The sequence below is a fragment of the Python bivittatus genome, unplaced genomic scaffold (assembly GCF_059951505.1).
Source record: "Python bivittatus isolate LINGU-HERP-01145 unplaced genomic scaffold, Pbiv_v1 ctg000430_np1212, whole genome shotgun sequence".
In the NCBI taxonomy this organism is placed as follows: Eukaryota; Metazoa; Chordata; class Lepidosauria; order Squamata; family Pythonidae; genus Python; species Python bivittatus.
Genome location: NW_028277071.1, coordinates 5,160,856 through 5,180,859, shown reverse-complemented (window position 1 = coordinate 5,180,859; position 20,004 = coordinate 5,160,856). Strand labels below are relative to the sequence as shown.

General features: G+C 38.8%; 3 protein-coding genes across 3 annotated transcripts; 1 reads left to right on the top strand and 2 right to left on the bottom strand.

Annotated features, from left to right (window-relative positions):
• The first annotated feature begins 344 nt into the window (after positions 1 to 344).
• Positions 345 to 1,289, top strand: LOC103055555 (olfactory receptor 2G3-like). Its single transcript, XM_007437720.4, has one exon. It carries the CDS (start codon positions 345 to 347, stop codon positions 1,287 to 1,289), a length of 945 nt encoding a protein of 314 aa, XP_007437782.4.
• A 9,267-nt stretch (positions 1,290 to 10,556) lies between these two features.
• On the bottom strand, positions 10,557 to 11,501 carry LOC112541811 (olfactory receptor 2C1-like). The gene has a single exon (XM_025172871.1). It carries the CDS (start codon positions 11,499 to 11,501, stop codon positions 10,557 to 10,559), a length of 945 nt encoding a protein of 314 aa, XP_025028639.1.
• A 7,108-nt stretch (positions 11,502 to 18,609) lies between these two features.
• On the bottom strand, positions 18,610 to 19,560 carry LOC103055322 (olfactory receptor 2D3). The gene has a single exon (XM_007437719.3). The coding sequence runs from the start codon at positions 19,558 to 19,560 to the stop codon at positions 18,610 to 18,612; it is 951 nt and encodes a 316-aa protein (XP_007437781.3).
• Positions 19,561 to 20,004: the final 444 nt, after the last annotated feature.

Sequence of the window (20,004 nt, the reverse complement as noted above, 5' to 3'; positions counted from 1 at the left end):
CAGCATGGAGATAAATCAAACCAATCCCATTTCCTTGTTCATGATGTTCATTCGTTCTAATACTGTAAATGCTGCATTATCTGCCATATAAATACAGTGTGTTACTCTGTACACAGATTCACTAAAAATGAATTTGTTGCCACAAAAAGCAACCTTTCCTGATGCGGTGGAACATATGAATGATGCCTGCAGAAAACCAATACTGGAAATCAGGATTTTTTGAATGAAGATATTTTTCTCATTAAAATGTTGTGGTTGGATGCATTCTCTTTTTAAAAGTTATCCCATTTTCAGGAAATTTCATTTTGTCCCAACCTCGCCTCTCTTCTCAAACAGAAGGCAAGATGGGAGCTGAGAATTACACTTCCACCAGAGAATTCATCCTACTTGGGCTCACCAGCCATCCCAGATCCCGGCTGCTACTCTTTGTGGCTGTTCTCCTTATCTACTTGCTTACCATCCTTGGGAACTCTCTGATCGTCATACTGGTGTGGGCTGATTCCCAACTGCATACCCCCATGTACTTCTTTCTCAGCCATCTTGCCGGCATGGAGATCGGGTATGTTACTAGCACACAGCCGCAGATGTTGGCCCACCTTTTGAGTGGAAATGGAACCATCTCCTTAGCACGTTGCACACTGCAGGGTTACATCACTCTGGCCATGGGTAGTACTGAATGTTTGCTCTTAGGAGCCATGGCTTATGACCGCTACTTGGCCATCTGCCATCCATTGGTATATGCATTGGCCATGGACAGGTTGCACCAAATCTTGCTTGCCACATCCTGTTGGACCATTGGTTTTGGGTTCTCTGCAATTTATGTCATCTGCACCTTTTGTCATCCCTTTTGTGGCCCCAACTACATCAACCACTTCATCTGTGAACCACCTGTTGTGCTAAAACTTGCATGTGGTGACACAAGAATCACTAAAGTCATTGGTTTTGGTCTTTCAACTTGCATTGTTCTTGTTCCCCTTTTTGTTATCCTGACTTCCTATGCGTTCATTTTGGATTCTGTATTGCACATGCGGTCAACAGCAGGATGGCATAAGGCTTTCTCCACCTGTGGTTCCCACCTTGCTGTGGTAAGCTTATTCTATGGCACAATTATCTCTATGTACATTGTCCCTCAGTCGGACTCAGCCCCTGATCATGACAAGAAAATTGCTGTCTTTTACCTTGTGATCACTCCCCTTCTTAACCCCATCATTTACACCCTGAGGAACAAAGACATCCATTCAGCAGTACTCAAAATGCTGAGAAGATGGGACCTTGAAGAAAAAAGATGAATATTTTCATCTTGCTTAATCAAGTGTCTTTTAACTTAAACAGTGGCAGAAGGATATATCTAAATTCGTGTGGCAGGGGAAAAACCACAAGTTAAATATAAGGTGTTATAAGATGCAAAGGAAAGAGGAGGATTCGGCTTACCTGACTTGAAATTGTATTTTGCAGTTTGCTGTTTGGTCTGGGTGAAAGAGCTGCTGAGAAATAGAAGGCTTTTGGAGTTAGAAGGACATGACCTGAGATTTGGGTGGCATGGATATTTGTGGTTCAACAAAGTCAAGGTTAATGAGGATTTTAAAAGTCATTACGTTAGATGTGCCATACTGAGAATATGGAATAGATACAAAACCAGGATGTGCCCAAAAGCACCTTTGATGCTCTCAGCTCAAGAAGCATTTTATACATGAGAAATAATAAGCAAACACAAATGGCTAACTTATCATGAGATACTAGAATTTTGTCAAGGGGAATGTAAAATGAAATCAAGAAAAGAACTGGTGGCAGAGGGATATAGTTGTCAACGGTTTTCTTATTCATAATTATTAGAAAGATTTAAAGCAGACAAAAGAATGTATGGTTCTGTATGTTGTAAGACTGAATTTGAAATAGAATTATGTACAAATGAAGAACACGTAATTGCTAAAATGTATAAACTTTTATTGAAATTTGAAACAGAAGAAGAATTGAAACAATGTATGATAAAGTGGGCTAAAAAATTGGTTATAATATACAGATGGAACAATGGGAAAATATGTGGCTGAAAGAATTGAAATTTACATTATGTTATAACCTTAAAGAGAATTTTTATAAAATGATGTACCGTTAGTATATGTCACCAGAGAAATTATCTAGGATGTATAAAGGCACTTCAAATTTATGTTGGAAATATGAACAACAAGAAGGGACATTCTATCTTGTTTGGTGGATATGTAAAAAAGTTAGAAAATTCTGGACTCAAATACATACACTGATTCAGAAGATTTTAATGATTGAAACAATACAATTGAAACCAGAGGTTTTTCTTTTGGGATTGATAGACAAACAGTTGGGAAAAAGTCATGGAACTTGGTTTTTGTACATGATAACTGCAGCGAGATTATTGTATGCACAAAGATGGAAGGATTCAGCACTACCCGCAGTGGAGGAATGGCTGGCGAAGATGATGGAACTTGCTGAGATGGCTAAATTGGCTTCTTCGATCAGAGAGAAGACAATATCTACATTTATTGCTGACTGGAAACTCCTTATGGACTTTTTGCATGAGACAGAAAAAAACGAACTTATGATTTATGGTTTTGATTAGACAGGATATAGAAAGAAGAGAGTTATGTTATAACTATAGAGTAAGAGGGAAATTTATAACTATACTCATAACTGCTGTAAAGAAGATTGGAAGCTACTTCTTTGTACCTTTTTTCTTTTCTATTTCCCTTTCCCTTTTTTCTCTTTTCTTGCACTTTTAGCTTTCTCTTTGACTTTTTTCTTTTCTTTTTCCCATTTATATTAGTTTGTATTCGTTTTTATCTTCTTTTTTAAAAAATCAATAATAATAATAATAATAATAATAATAATAATGATAATGATGATGATGATGATGATGATGATGATGATGATGATGTACAATTAAGTGTCTTTTTAGATTAAGAGGGGAGTTCTGAAATTTGATGGAGAGGTTGGAAAGTGTTGAGAGAGAAACTCACTGTAAGAAAATTAAAATTTCTCACCTACTGGTTTTCTAATGGGGAATATCCCAAAGACTTATAACTGTGCATGATGCTGTCACCTAACTTGTTCTATATTGTAACAGAGTGAATGCAAATGTATCCACATCTATGGTAGGTTTATTCCTGTGTATTCTTCAGATGGGAGTCTCATAAAATTCCAAATATACCCCTCCATGCCCCAGGGCAGAACTTACTTGGTAAATGGTAACAACTACCATTTTTTCCTGAAGAAATTATCTCTATTGCTGAATTATTCAGGAGTAGGTAAAGCGTTGACCCCATCCCTGTTTTCCTTCATCGTTGTAGGTTAACTAAGTGGAGTTAACCATGAGCCAAGATTAAAGTTCTGTTAGAATGAGAGTGTTGATTCAGTAAGCTTTGAAGTCTTTATTATGCATGTCAAGATTAAGGAACTGGATAGAGGTTGAAAGCCAACAGGAGGAAAGAAAAATTAACCATGACTTCTGCAGGGTTTATCATAGCAGGGCATGGAAAAACACACATTAATATACATAACACAAGAAGAACATAAACAAAAAAGGCAAAAAGTATAACAATGGCTCAAATTACTTTTGATAACTTTTTTTTAAAGAAAACAACTCTATGCCTTTTCTACCTCTACTATTCCCTCGATTGCTACATTTTTTCTGGATCTCCAATTTCCAATGATAGATTATTGATTGTCAGAGTTTTCCCTTAATCCAGTTGTGCAGAACTTTTGAGATGACTTCTCCCTAGTCACTAGGTAGGCCAATGCCAAAAGAGGAAAGCAGGCCCATAAATTATGGAAATGGAATCTAAAATTATGGGATATACTTAAGCTAAGTAAATAATCATTCAACCCTTTATGTCTGTAATCCTGATGTGAAAAACACCTCTGCTCTTCATAACAGCAAAGCCTTCTCTTCTTCAGGCCAAGCCTTTCATTGTATCACTTGGCTTCCAACTGTTTCCCCTTTCTAATTAGCCATCTCTGAAGGTGGCCTCCTTTGTCAATTGCTTCCTTAAAATGTATAGATCCCTGCTATGAAGCCAACCTGCTCTTCATTACTATTATTTTTTTTTGGGGGGGGGGGTAAGTAAATGCAAGAGTTTTTTATTTCCTAACTTACTCTATGTTTTCTTTTTTCCTGCCCTATGCCATTACTCTTGCTATCTCCTTTCATTTTCATCATGTGTTATTAACGAGTATTGTGTTGCTGTAGTTGCTGTACATATAATTTGCTAACAGCATGTTTGAAGAAGACAACTGAATTTAAGGACTTGCCACTTCCAGTCTACATTTTATCACCTTGGTAATAATAGAAGAACATGAGAAATGCTTTGCAGAAGTCAAGATACATTTTGTCTATAGCACTCTGATATCTACCAGACTATGACTGGTATTAAAAAAGGAACTGAGGCTGATATGATTTATCCTTCTCACCCTATAGTGCCTCCAATGATGTTTTGTAGATGCGTACAAACTCTCTGTTCAATGAAACATTCTACAGTGTTCTCCATAACAATATTAGAGCCACCAGCCTATACTTTCTCACATCAATCCTTCCCCATTATAGATCAGGATAACTTAGCCTTATTTGGGAATTATCTCCACTGAAATGAGTGGAACGTAACTTAGAAGAGACATGTAAGTCTCTTGATTTAGTGGGAGGCCTTTACAAAACCAAGAAAGCAAATTGTTCTGCAATTAATATAAAGACTATTAGTGCATCTAAAATAATACACTCAAGCCAATGAATCAACACATAACATCTGATCTTCCATCACAAAGATCCTGTACTCTGGGTCATGCTGTTTCTCATCTAAATGGCTGCCCACAGAAAGTTAGAAGTGTACTCTGAGACAATAATATAATGGTGTGAGGACTGGAGACAGCAAGATAGTTGAACAAGGAGCTTGGAACTAGGTATGATTGTTTGGGAAACATAAGCCAGGACAACCACCCAGCCAGCATGAGAAAGAGACTGTGAGGAGTCCATTATAACAAAAGGATGAATGAAAGGATCTTAGGATTTAACCTTTGGGAGGGAGGGAGGGAGGGAGGGGGAGGGGGAGGGGGAGGGGGAGGGGGAGAGAGAGAGAGAGAGAGAGAGAGAGAGAGAGAGAGAGAGAGAACTAGATTTTCATACAAGTTGTTCCTCATTGCAACTTCATCGCTTATATGAGAACACCAGGTTTATGAGAAAGAGGGGCAACCTTTGAAACATAATCTCTTCATCAGGAATTTTCATAGAATTTTAAATTTGGGCCAGGATGCTTCAGTAATAATGGAAGCATTCATGCTTTCTTTATATTCCTCAAAAACTCACAAAACAGGAGATTTTGTATCTATTTCACCATATTCACAAGGCCAAGCAAGACATTCTTTAGGCTGCCCTATTCACCCATATGCATCTCCTTCCATAACTGCAGAGCCAAATGATTATCTCAGCTAGATGAAACACTTTTCTATATCTGGAAACTATTCAAATAAGCTGCTGCAGATATATTTCCTTATTTACCAGGATCTCACCGTAAAGGAAAACATGGCCCTGTAGCTTCTACAAAACCAGTCTGAGCTGACTCTCTCATTTTCAGTGGAACTTATTTGGGAAAAAAGTACTATTCTTTGGAATTTGGCTTTTGGAAGGAGAAGCATATCCTTGATGTGTAACAGATGTAGCTGAAGATCTTCTGGAATAAAGAACAGCCCATGAACGAGCATTCATTCCTAAGAAATAGGTAGCTTGTATCTATGAGCTGTGCAAATGCCAATTACTGTGCTGTTTCTTATCTTCAAGAATGGGGGCTGGAGTGTGATTGTATCATGCAACTTTTCCCAGTAAGGCCCTGGGAGAGGAGATTCTTTCCATAAAGTGAGACAAAGGGCCCAGCTCTGACTTATGTATTGGGCAGATAGACGTTATTCCTTGATTATCTATGAGACCTTTTCACTGGGAGTATTGCCAATGCTACATACACAAGGTCTTTGCATTATTTCTAAGTTTTAGCTCCCATTAGCCAAATGTTCTCCACTTAGATGTTCTTACCCATTTAGTGAAATTGCCAGAGAAATTATTTAGTGTATGGGAGGATAGAAATGGTACACTGGCCTCTTTGTTTCGGTACCTGGAACAGATTTGTGGGTTTCATAAACTAATGATTATTCTTTTAGGAATATATTCCATGGAGATGGTTCCATTCTCATTAGTCAATTCTCAAAGATCATTATAGTTGGGTTGCTCCTTAATTAAACCTCCCGGGAATCTGAAGCAGTTAAGATAGCAAAATGAAGAAAAATGCTTTCTCTTTTGAAAAATTAAAAATAAAAGGTAATATGGTACTGAAGAAAATTCCATGATCTTCTGACATTCTTTGACTGGAAAAGTGTGATGAACAACCTATGCGACAACAGCATGCAGATATTATATCATCCAAAGAAAACACTTCCTATATGTTGATAAAAGACAGACTGAGCAGGAAGTCATTTTTTCCTTCTGTATTTTATTTTTTTTTAATGGTCAAAAATTAACTCATGGCTTCTAATGATGTATTCCTTCAAATCCCTCTGAACTTTGAAAATAGATTGTATAATTATTTTTAATGGTGGAAAACAAATAGCTACCACAGCAACAAGGGGGGGGGGGAAACCCCAGTAGTGATTATACCATGAGAAAATAATGTACATGCATTGTTGGTGGTTAAAATAAATAAACATAATTAAAAAGAAAGAAAGAAACTTGTTAAATAAAAAAGAAAAAAAAGACTAATAAGCTATCCATGTAATATTAGATTTGAATTATTTCAGCCCCTCAGTTTATCATTTAATCTAGATCATATGGTAAATATTGCTTCATCTTTCAGAAGAATAACAGACCCATATCCTGCATTCACTCCTTGGTATCAAGAGAATAATTTTATTTCCATTTACATAAGATTATCCTCTGTGATGAGTCCCAGACTTAGTACATCCAAAGTTCTTCAGAAAATGACAAATTCTTTATTTTAGGAATATAGTTTAAAGGTCACGTTTTAATCTTGAATTATGATATTGCTTTCCAAAGTTGTATTAACATGCTATGATTTGAAACCAAAACAAAGCTATGGCTGGACACAACCAAGTCGTATGAATTAAGGAAACCTTAAATTGCATACAATGCCAACACGCACAAAGAATTATCTGCTGTCTAACCTTTTTAAAACATCCTTTCAGAGGTCCAATAGACATAAAATATCCCCCATGGAATTAATTTCCTTCTTAAGTCATATGAAATACATTTTATATTTCTTAAACCTGGACCCATTGATTTTCCAAGATCAGGTAGTCTAATTCTTAGTTTCACAGTTCAGATATGTAACTGATACTAATTTTAATTCTGTTTTTTAAATTCCTCATAAAATTGAACTATTGATTTCACTTCAAGTGTTCCCTCTCTTAAGGATCCTACAACTGTAGATGATGAGGAAGACCACAAAGAGCAGAATCTGTTTGTTTCGTTGATCATTGAGTTCCAAGAAGTGAACTGTGTTCCACGGGTGAAGTTCTCAGCTGTCATCTTAGCATCCTGCCTATAGAGTAGAAATATTGATGGACAATTAGGAAAACAGAGAGAGAAGAGGAGGGAGAGAAATTGCAACATCCAGTCCTGTTTTACAAGCTCAGTCCAGAGATTTTGGGGTTACAATGCATGTGTCTACCAAATCTCGATACTACTAAAGCTCTCATGTCTATAACCTTCAACTGGGCAAAATGATGTGTCATAGGGCAACAGTTTTTGAACCAAGGTACCTCAAATGGGCTAACTTACAGAATGTGTCCAAATTCTGGGACTCGTTGCTCCTGTGGAATTGACTTTTGGGAAATCTGTAGCTGCTTCAGCTCTGCACTGCAGCAGTCAGCCCAGCTCATGTGATCATCATGGGCATATTCCTGACCTCTTTCCCATCTCCCTCTGTCCCCTGCACCCAATTGGCTGGTGGCAAGGCCTGATGGGCAAGTGGCGATTGGCTGCTTTGGAAACAAGGCAGAAATTTGAAATCTCTTAATGGCAGTTAGCAGTGAGGGAAGGATGAGGGAGTAACTTGGATGCCTGCTGGTGGTTTAGGGCTGGCTGGGGGGTGCTGGTGGTCAATGGGTGAGCTTTGTTCCTCCCTCGAGGAAGAGGGCCCTTGGGGACATGCTGGAATGGGGAGCGGGGGTGCAGTTTTCCTCACAGTCCACAGCATCCTGTGTTCCACCTCCCCCCAGGAAAGTGACAGGCAGTTCTGCTGGTCAGCTGAGGAGAAGGAGGAGGAGGAGGAGGCAGCAGCTTCACTGGGGCTCTCCTATGGGTGGCTGGGGGAGGGCAAATGGCGCAAGCTTATATTGTATGTGGAAAGGAAGGAAGGAAGGAAGGAAGGAAGGAAGGAAGGAAGGAAGGAAGGAAGGAAGGGAGGGCGGGAGGGAGGAAGGAGGAAGGAAGGAAGGAAGGAAGGAAGGAAGGAAGGAAGGAAGGAAGGAAGGAAGGAAGGAAGGAAGGAAGGAAGGAATGGAGTCAGAGTGAGGGCAGAAGGAAGGAAAAGGGAGGAAGGAAGGAAAAGGGAGGAAGGAAGGAAAGAAAGAAAGAAAAAAGGAAGGGAGGGATGGTGGGAGGGAAGGAAAAGGGAGGGAGGGAGGGAGGGAGGGAAAAAGGAAGGAAAGAAGGAAAGAAGGAAAGAAGTGAGAGGAAGGGAAAGGGATATCGTCAAGAGTGACTGAGCAAAAATGATTTTTCCTATTACTCATTTATTTTCTATTTTGCAAAAATAAACAACAAATCCATCAAATACGGCATCAGATTTCCAAAGAACAATGAAACCTGTTCTTCCAAAAACCTTCTGGATTGCTAAGGCATAAAGTTAGGATGAAGGAAGTTTGCATAATGCATATAAAAAGCCACCTTATCACCCACTTCTGCAGGCCATGGATTGAGAACCGGAACATCTTCCGTGGTTGAGCTCTTTGGAAACTGCAATGAGAATAGTTTTCCTTGGCAAAAAGAAAGTCATGGAGACAAAATGGAACTTTCAAAGAATTCTCCATCCTGTTAAAATTGGATGAAAATAAATTTCTGCTCCAGAAGGTGATGGACTCTCCATGCTATAGATTGTTAAACACAAACTGGATTGCCACTATGAAATATATTTTGGATTCATTACATTAAACAGTGAACAGGAGAAGTTCAAATGATCCTTCCATCTCAGTGTTTCCATTACAGCAGACTCAATGAAGTATAGAAATGCTTGCAGAGGAACTCAGTGCTCTGGTGTCATATCCCATTCCCTCAACATGTCAGCCTGCCTGCCCCAACCATATTGTCTTGCAATGTTCTTCCCCAATACTGATCAGCAAAAACTTTTCTTAAGTTTGGGAAGATCCCATTATAAGAATCTCGGTAGGCAGAAGATTTAGAGGATGAATAGTAAAATTTCCTTCTGTGCAGAATGTGAGATGAGATAACATCTAGGCCACCTTTGGGAACTAGCTGCTTGAGTTTCAGATAGTCCCAATTTAAATCTTACATTATGGGCTGGCAGTGGTTTTAGGCTGCAAATGTATATGTCTGTGAGCATATATAGCTATAGTTTATGTGAGTATGTCTTTTATATTATCCTTCAGTACAGTATTGTTACTTTTTTATGTGGTTGGGTTTGGTTGTAAATCTTCCTCATCGTCTTCCTTATTGTCTTTTTTCATTTCCAGAGTTAAACTGATACTGAATTTCTGAAGAATTTTAGACATATGCTTCAACAGCTTCTACTGTGATTCCTACCCAGTATTTCCCAGATTTATGTTTCACAGACAACATTTTGTCTGTTAGATAGTATAAAAGTACAATATCACTGTGGCTCATACCATGTACAGCTATAATGTTTTACATCACAATATTAGTATTATGTTACATTGACTGCTGAAAAAGCTACAATCCTTGCACTGCTATGTCATTTCGTTATGGGCTTTAATGAAACTAAGAATTTATTTGCTTGAAAATTTCTCTTCATATTGTTCCACTATTCTTACCTCTTTAGCATGTGTTTGCAATAACTTTTGTGCAACAGCTTTTCAATAACTAACAGAGGGCTTCAACCACATTCTCCTGGTTTTTGTTCCAAAACCTTCCTTTCAACTAGAGAGCCAGTTTGGTGGAGTGGTTAAGGTGCTGGCCTAGAAACCAGGAGATTGGGAGTTCTAGTCCTGCCTTAGGCATGAAAACTTGCTGGTTGACTTTGGGCCAATCACTCTCTCTCAGCCCAACTCACCTCACAGGGTTGTTGTAGTGGGGAAAATAGGAGGAGGAAGGAGGATTAGGTATGTTTGCTGCTTTGAGTTGTATATGAAAAAAAAAGGTGGGATAGAAATCTTAAAAAAACAAAACAATGCTAGAGGAATCAGAGTTAAATTTCATTCCAGTTCATTCATAATCATGTCTGATGTTTCTGAAACTCTTCACAGGTGAACAGCTGAATGCATTTTAATGCAATATTGATAGTGACTTCAAGTAGTAGGCTTTAGGTTAAAACATGAATTCAACAAGATAAGAATGTTCATGGTTTTTCTTCAATGCTGCTTCTGTTCAACACCTTACCCAATGCCTTGTGGACTTCCTTGTTCCGCAAGGTGTAAATGAGGGGGTTAAGCAGGGGAGTGACTACAATATACAACACTGCAATTTGTTTGCCCCGATCAGGATCTGAGGTCAACTGGGGAATAATATATATAGAGATGATGGGACCATAGAACAAGGTGACCACAACAAGGTGGGAGCCACAGGTGGTGAAAGCCTTACGCCATCCTGCAGCTGAGTGCATTTGAAAAACTGAATACAAGATGAAACTATAGGAACATAGGATAACTAAAAAGGGAACTAGAGCAATAAATGCTGCTAGACCATTCAGTATGGCCTTGGTGAGCTTTGTATCATCACATGCAAGATCTAGCAAAAAATGAAGCTCACAGACAAAATGATTAATGTGATTGGGACCACAGAATGAATGACGAAAGATGCAAACAACGTTGATCATTGAGAAGAAGCAACCTATGATCCAGCAGGAGGCAGCAAGCAGGTGTTGGTGCTTCCTGTCCATGGCAGAGGCATATCTCAAGGGGTTGCAGATGGCCAAGTAGCGGTCATAAGCCATGACTCCCAATAGCAAACATTCGGTACTGCCCATGCTCAATCCGCTGAAACCCTGCAACATGCAACGTGTTGTGGAAAGCACTCCATTTCCAGCCCAGAGGTCGGCTAATGTCTGAGGCAAAGTGCTAGTGACATACACAATCTCCATGCCTGCAAGATGGCTGAGAAAGAAATACATAGGTGTGTGCAGTTGGGCATCAATGTGTACCAGTATGATGATTAGCAGGTTACCCCAAACTGTGAGCAAGTAGATTGTTAGGAAGACCACAAAAAGCAGAATTTGTTGTTTTCGATGATCTGTGAGTCCCAAGAGGATGAACCCTGTTTCTGAAGTGAAGTTCTCAGCTCTCATCTTGGCATCCTGCCTACAGAATAGAGATATTGATGGGCAATGAGAGTAATTGCAAAACAGAGATAGAGAGGAGGGAGAGAAAATTCTCCATCCAACCAACTATAGTAGAATGTCAGCTCAGAGATCCTTGATTTCCAGTGCAACTTTCTGGATTGGTCAGCAGCACTACTGAACATTTTCATTAATACAGAATGGTACCAAAGACATCCTCAACAGATTATCACCCTGCACTGCATTTAGCAGATAATGCATCAACTCCTGTCTCGGGATCACCATTATGAAACTTAAAAGTTGGAATGATTCGCATATGATTTATCCCCTAAACAGAAAACAATAGAATTTGGAATTGCTAGCCTAATTCATGTAGGAGAGATATAGATGATTTTCAGCAAGAGTGATGAATGTCAGGTGGAAGGACAGTAAGGAGTGATATGGCACACTAGTTTCTATCATGAATATATGTCCTTAAGTCTCTTTATAAGAAGTCCTTTCTCCTTTGGGACAAAGTGCAGTCAGGATCATCTTCATTCAAAGTTACCAATAGCACAGAAACTATAAACTACTAACCCTTACAAATCATTTCACAGTTCTTAAAATCTTTTGAACAGTTCCTTTACATTATTAAGTAGATTGTTGTTTGTGTGTTTGTTAAATTATCCGTTGTTCTTCTACAGAATTCCATTGAAACACAGAACCCCCTTACGGACTTTTTGCTGAAAAAAAGGGGGAAAATGAACTGGTGATTTATGGATTTGATGATTAGAAAGGGTAGATTATGGAAAGAAGGAAATTATGATATAACCTTAGAGAGTGAGGGTAAAATATCAATGTACTTATAACTGCTGTTAAGATTGGAAGCGACTTCTTTATCACTTTTTTTCTTTTTTTCTATTTCTGTTGCTTTATTTCTTTTTCACTTATTACTTTTCCCTATTGTTCTTCTCTTCATTTCAAAATTTGTATTGTTTGTATTCTGTTGAAAATGTTTTAAAATAAAAATTAGATATAAAAAAGAATTCCATTGAAACACTGCAATATATCAAACTTCAGGGAAGACAGGATATTGATTTCTCAGCAATTTGCTTCAATTACTGACTTAGCATCTCAAAATTTGATTCCTGACCAATAAAATGAGGACAGCTTGAACTCTCTGAGAGTTCAAAAATGAGGAAATAGCCAGAGGTGATTACAGGGGATAAATATTATTGTGGACTCTATGGATGGAAGCTCTGATGCATGTAGAAAATATTTAGTGAAGGAGAAATTGATGAGATGGGGTGCTCTTCTCAGACCTTTCTAAAGGTAATCAGGGAAGAAGCCACCATCTTCTCCTTCAAAATACACCAGTGTTCACAGTAATTGAAATCAGGATACTTTCTGGATATAATACTGTACTTATTTTAATGAATAGATTGCTTCTTTAGAAACCAGCAATCTACACCCATATAAAGTAAATTCTCCTTGAAGTCACGTGTAGCATTCGTGACAACAACTCAGAAGTTATTTGTCCTTCCTTGTCTTCTTCTGGGGTGTTTCTTCAACATCTCAGGGTAATTTATAGTCCTAATGATCTCCCATCTAGATACTAACCAAGTCTGACTCTTTTTTTTTTTTTAGTTCATTCAACTTCATTGGCCACTTAAACTGACAAAAATAATACAATAGAAACTTACCTCTGTGCTTCTCCCAGGACTTCATCAGCTATCAGGGAGGTGTTTTTCTGTCTTTCAGCTTCAGATGAGGGGCTAAGAGCTTGGGTAGTTGCTAGTACAATTCCCAGTGAATGATGCTGAAATATAGGGAAGTATTTGGGCAGGATCATCAAAAAATCTCATGTACAGTCCCCCAGAAATGTTCCTGGTAACCTATTAGAAATGGGGCTGTAGCTAGACTGGGAAGAAAAGAGGAAAAAGAAAAACCTCTTCTATTCTATTGCCAAGAAAACTGTGTGGATTAAGTCCACAGGAGCTGAATTCAACCTGAAAGATAATTCACCTTTATGAAGCAACTACTCAGTGCATAAAGAGAGGTGGGCAGCATGCAACCTTCCTTTTTATTATAAGGGGAAGTTTTTTTTCAGATTATGAGATATGGATCCACTCAGTGGAAATTGTTCAACTCCCCTTGGTCCTCTTCAGTAGATCATTATAAATGTTTTGCTCCTTCTTTAAACCTCGTAAGTATGTGGGCAACTAATCTAGAAAAGTGATGATAACGTGATGAAGTTTGCTCCACTGAGGAACTCCAGATTTGGACCTCTTTACCGTGCCTGGGCAGCAGAAACCTTTAGCCACTGTCTTTTCCCAGAACTTGAGAGCTTGTTTCCAAAGACTTAGCTCCAAGAAAGCTTCATGGAGGACAGACAGTGATCACCTTTTCCATTTGTATTCTTTCTGCAGTTGGAAAATAGTTCCCATGCAATATTCTTATGGAAACTGGGGGTTGTGGGTGGCTTCCATTTTGGTAGTCCTGAAACCTAAAAAGGAAGTTGAAGAAAGCAATACTGAATAATTGGGTCAAGACACTAAATCAGCTGCTAAGATCCTCCTGTGGTTAAGGAAAGACATTTGACAATGGCTCAGTCTCAAGAAAGAGGCAAAACCCTTTTTTTTAGAGCAAAACTCTCCACCCTGTTGTTCTGCAGCTGTTCTAGGACTGTAGGATTTCTCAAGAAGCATTGCAGAATGCTTCAGCCATCTGGTAATTCTAGAACAGATCCAGAGTGCCAAAGTGTATTCAAGGCATTCCCTGCTATTTCCAGTCTATGCATTTCTTTGCTTGCTGGCTTTTAGCCATGAATTATCATCTGGAAATGTTTTGTTTACATGCACCTACCATATCTGGGCTGTATGCTGAGCATCCCCAAACAGATGTCTGTATCTCTTTGCTGCTACCTTGTGTCTATTTAGATGAATGGAGCCTAGATATTGTAGATCTAAAGGCAGTCCTCACTTAAGAACCACAATAGAGACTGAAAAATTCATCATTAAGTGAGGTGGTCATTAAGTGAAGCATCACGTGGCCGCACCTGATTTTTTGCAGTGGTTGAGAAGTGAATCTTGCGATTCCCCATTGATTTGGTTTGCCGGAAACTGGCTGGGAAGATAGCAAATGGCGATCATGTGACCACGGGATGCTGCAACTGTTGTAAGTGTGGGCTGGTTGCCAAGCGTCTGGATCGTGATCATGAGACCAAGGGGATGCTGCGATGGTCATAAGTGCAAGGACTGGTTGTAAGTCATAACTTCAGATGGTCACTAAACAAATGACCTTTAAGAGAGGACTACCTGTATTTCTATAAATATTTAGAATAATACTTAATGACTGAAAAGCATTTTTTAAAATCCAACTATGTCATTCCTATTTCGCTGATGCACTAGATAATCCATTACATACCACAAAAATATCTGCCAAAATCTGGACATGAACTTAGTCCTACCTAGCAAATAGATATTTAGAAGATGGTGCTATTTGATCAACCCTACCATTATGTGTGAATTATGATAACGATATCTCAAGTGGTTCTGAAATGCTAAATAAAGCACAGTCAATCAGAATCTGTAATGGAATGAACAGTTTCCTTCCAGCTCAAACACCATTTATTCTCTTGGTTTTCTGGAAAAAAGAGCATTTACACAAAGTCAGGTTGCATTCAGAATTGTCCAGATGTACCTTCCTGATACAGTGTGTTCCTCCTTCATGCATATTTGCGTATTTATTTATTTATCAAACTTATCCCCACCCATCTCTCTCCAATGGGGGACTCTGGGCAGCTTACAATAGATTAAAACAATAAATAAATGCATAGTTAAAATTTATAAAAAAACACATTTACACAGAGTAGAAGGAAGAGGAAAAATCCAGGAGGCTGATGGAAGCAACACCAAAGACTCATGGTTATAGTTACTGTTGTTGTGGTACAGAGTTAGTCTGGCGAGATTCTGTCTATTAGGTATAAACTAATAAAGGAGCTAAACTGTTCTGGACTGTCTCACTGTTGTTCTTGGGCTGAACCTGACATTGGCTGATGGGATCTGTAGCATCCCCAATGTCCTGGACCAAATTAGACAGGTAGAAACTATTGGGAGAAGAGGGTCCCTTGGGTAATCCAGTCCTAAGCCATGCAGAGCTTTAAAGGTGACAACCAGCACCTTGAATTGGATCTGGAAACACACCCATAACCAATGCACTCCCGTACTATGAGCTCTGCTATTGCTGATTCCCAGACATTCCTACTCTTCAGATTGATTAGAAGGAGGTTGGAGGAACATCCCATCATGGTACTTTTCACAGTTAGTCCCTGTTGTTGAACTGTGAGAGGAGTTGCTTTTCAGTTGGCGAGACAAAGGATCCTGTCATCCCAGCTCTATCTAATATAGCGGGCAGGATAGCTCCAGCTAGAGGTCATTTTCTGGTTATTATCTGAGACCTTTTAATTGTGGATATTGCAGGTCTTAAATATGCAAGGCATTTGTGCTATTCCTAAGCTCTAACTTCACAGCGACTTTGGCAGCCACTTCTCCAGTCAACCAGAAGCTCTCCAAGGCTATGGTCAGACTGCATTAGTGATATTGTCAATGAAATTCTTGAGTTTATGGCAGATGGAAATCGCATTCCGAGCTCTTGTCTAACTACTCACAACAGACTTCCAAAGATTCTTATACAGGTGCTATTCCTTAGCCAAAGTTCCTGCAATCTGAAGCACACTGTGAAGCAAAACAAAGAGAAATTATTTGTTGGGATATACCAGAAAAGTATGATTCAGTTTGGGAAAAAATTATCCTTTTTGCAAAATGTAACAGGCCAAATTCTTCTTTCTGTTTACTGGACTATACAGAAAAGTTGTTGGAATCTTGATTTGTTGTTAGGTCCTTTTAATATATTTGCTTTTAAATAAAATAAAGATAAATAAAAAAAATAAAACAGTCTCTGTCAAGTCTTTACTCAAAATCCTGTATCTTTTAAAAAACTTTTTAAAAAGGGAATAAAGCAAAATAAAGACAAATAATTTGTTTTTTAACTTATGGGGAAAAAAAAGCAGTCGTGCAGAACATCCCATGAATTTTTTGAATATACATTATGTCAGCCAAAGAGACCACTTCCCAGATATTGATCAAGAGGGACTGAGCAGAACATTATTTCTCCTGCTATTTTTTATTTATTTTCTATTTTGCAAAAATAAATAACAGATCCATCCAATATGGCATCAGATTTCAAAAGAACAATGTGACTCATTCCTCAAAAACCTTCTGGATAGATAAGGCATAAAGTTGGGATGAAGAAATCCTGCATAATATATGGAAAAAGCCACCTCAGCGTCCATTTCTGCAGGCCACGGATTGAGAACTAGAACATCTGCAGTGGTTGATCTCTTTGGAAACTGTGATGAGAATAGTTTTCCTTGGCAAAAAGCTACTGTAGCTTTCCAATCTCCAAAGGATTATTTTGGAAGAAAATGGTTTCCAGGGGATGGAGTCAGGAGCCAGGGGATGGAAAAAACAAGCAGGAATGATGAGAAAAGATGAGAAGAAGCTTCCTGGCAGCTATCCAATGAAAGAGAACACTGCCCAGAAGATGTTGGCTTCTCCGATAGTTAAACACAAGCTGTATCAGTGAGCAGTTGTAAGGCCTGAAGTTTAGATATATTCTGGATTCCAGTCACTGAATTAAACACTGGAATACAGTGGATAAATTCAAACTGCCCTTCCATTTCCACATTCCCATATAAGCAGACTCAATAGACTATAGAACATCTTCCATAAGAACAACATGCTCCAGTGTCATATGCTATTGCCTCATCCTACCTACTCCAACCATATTGCCTTGTAGAGGTCTGCCACAATCACGTTCAGAAAAATGTTTCTCAAGTTTGGAAGATCTCCATTTAGGAACGTCAGTAGGCAAAAATGGTGGAGAACCAGAGTAAAATTTCCCTCTGTTTAGAGTGTGAGATGAGATCACATATAGGGCACTTGTGTAAAATGGCCGGTTAACTTTTAGCAGATCACAATTTAAATCCTATCTTGTCTATTTTGGACTGGTTTTAGAGTGCGAATATGTATGTGTAAGAGCATATATATCTAAATTATGTGGGTATATCTTTTAACCTGTGTTTTATTGTTTTTACACTATTGCTCAGTATTATTACATGTTTATGTGGTTAGGTTTGGTTGTAAGTCTTCCTCATATTCTTCCTTGTCCCATTTTTCTCTCCTCCACAGTACAGCTGATATTAAACTTCCTAAGAAATGTAGACATACACTTCAAGAGCTTTTATTGGAATTCTCATAAATCATTTTACATTTTACAGACAATATATTTTTAATAATTTTATTGAAAATTTGAATAAAATATTTACAGACAATATTTTACCACTTAGAATAATTGTAGCAGTATATTATTATTGTTGGTCGCACAGTCAGCCAGATGTTTAGACTGGATTTGACTACCTCTTCTTCTTCTTCTTCTTCTTCTTCTTCTTCTTCTTCTTCTTCTTCTTCTTCTTCTTCTTCTTATTATTATTATTATTATTATTATTATTATTATTATTATTATTGATACAAGGTATACCTATAATGTTTCAGACTGTTATGTTAGCAATGTTAGTAATGCTGAAATGGATGCAAACCTTCTATCTCTGTAGTGTTATGTCATTTTATCCTGGACTTTGACCAACTAAGAATTTGCTTGCTTTAAAATCTTTCTTAATATTGTCCCACTTCTCTTACCTCTTCAGAAATCCATCAGCATGCAGTGTTGTATAGCAGGGTTCCTCAACGTTGGCAACTTTAAGACGGGTGGGCTTCAACTTCCAGAGGCTGGGGAATTCTGGGAGTTGAAATCCACCCATCTTAAAGTTGCCAAGGTTGAGGAACCCTGTTGTATAGTAAAAAATACCAGGACTTTTTCAATAATGAACAGACTAGTTCAGCCACATTTAGATTTTCCTTATTTTTGTTCCAAGCAGTTCTTCTCAGCAACATTTGAAGATCCAGATTTAAATTTCATCCCAAACAATTAAGAAACTCCCCACAAGTCACCAGCCGGAAATGTTTTGGTGCAATATTAATAGTGAGCATGTAGCAGACTTTAGTTGAAAACGACACATTCAGCAAGATGGCTTTGCCCCAAAGCTGCTTCTTTTCAACACCTTGCCCATAGCCGTGTGGACATCCTTGTTCCGCAAGGTATAAATGATGGGGTTAAGCAGAGGGGTCACCGCAATGTACAAGACTGCAATTTTTTTCTCCCGATCAGGATCTGAGATCGACTGGGGAATAATGTAGATAGAGATGATGGTACCATAGAACAAGGTGACCACAACAAGGTGGGAACCACAGGTGGAGAAAATTTTCTGCCATCCCGCAACTGACTGCATTTGACAAATGGAATACAGGATGCAACTATAGGAACATAAGATAATAGAAAAGGGAACTAGAACAATAAATGTTGATAGACCATTCAGGATGGCTTTGGTGCGTTTGATATCACCACATGCCAGTTTCAGGACAAACTGCAGTTCACATGTGAAATGGTTAATGGAATTAGAACCACAGAAGGGATGATGAAAGATGCAAACAATGTTGACCATTGAGAAGAGGCAACCCATGATCCAGCAGGAGGTGGCAAGGAGGTGTTGGTGCTTCCTGTCCATGGCAGAGGCATATCTCAAGGGCTTGCAGATGGCCAGGTAGCGATCATAAGCCATGACACCCAACAGCAAACATTCGGTACTGCCCATGCTCAAAGCGCTGCATCCCTGCAACATGCAACGTGTTGTGGAAAGCTCTCCATTTCCAGCCAGGAGATGGGCTAACGTCTGAGGCAAAGTGCTAGTGACATACACAATCTCTATGCCTGCAAGATGGCTGAGAAAGAAGTACATAGGCGTATGCAGTTGGGCATCAATGCGTACCAGTATGATGATCAGTAGGTTACCCAAAACTGTCAGCAAGTAGATGATGAAGAACACCAGAAAGAGCAAAATCTGTTCCTTCCGCTGATGGGTGAGTCCCAAGAGGATGAACCCTGTTCCAGAGGTGAGGTTCTCAGCTCTCATTTTGGCATCCTGCCTCTAGAGCGGAGATGTTGACTGGCAATGAGATAAAAGGAAAAACAGAACGAGGAAGAAGGAGAGGGAGAGAAAAGTCTACTTTCAGCCCATTACAGTATAGTACAATCTCAGCTGAGTTCATTCAGTGCTGTCTGTCTGGCCATTACAGATCATAAGTTTGTCAGGAACAGGACTGAATCCGTTCAGGAATACTAGATGATACCAAAAACCCTCTCAACGGATTAGAACAGTGCACTGCTTTTGGCAAATAATGCATTGACTACTATCATGAGGGAGGTGCTCTTGCACTCCATAGTGTTACATATGATTTATCTCCAAAGAGAAAGCATTTTACCAAAAGAAGCTAGAATTTCTGTATAATAGTTTATTTATTTATTAAATTTGCATACCGCCCATCTCCCCCAACGGGTGACTCTGGGCAGCTCACAA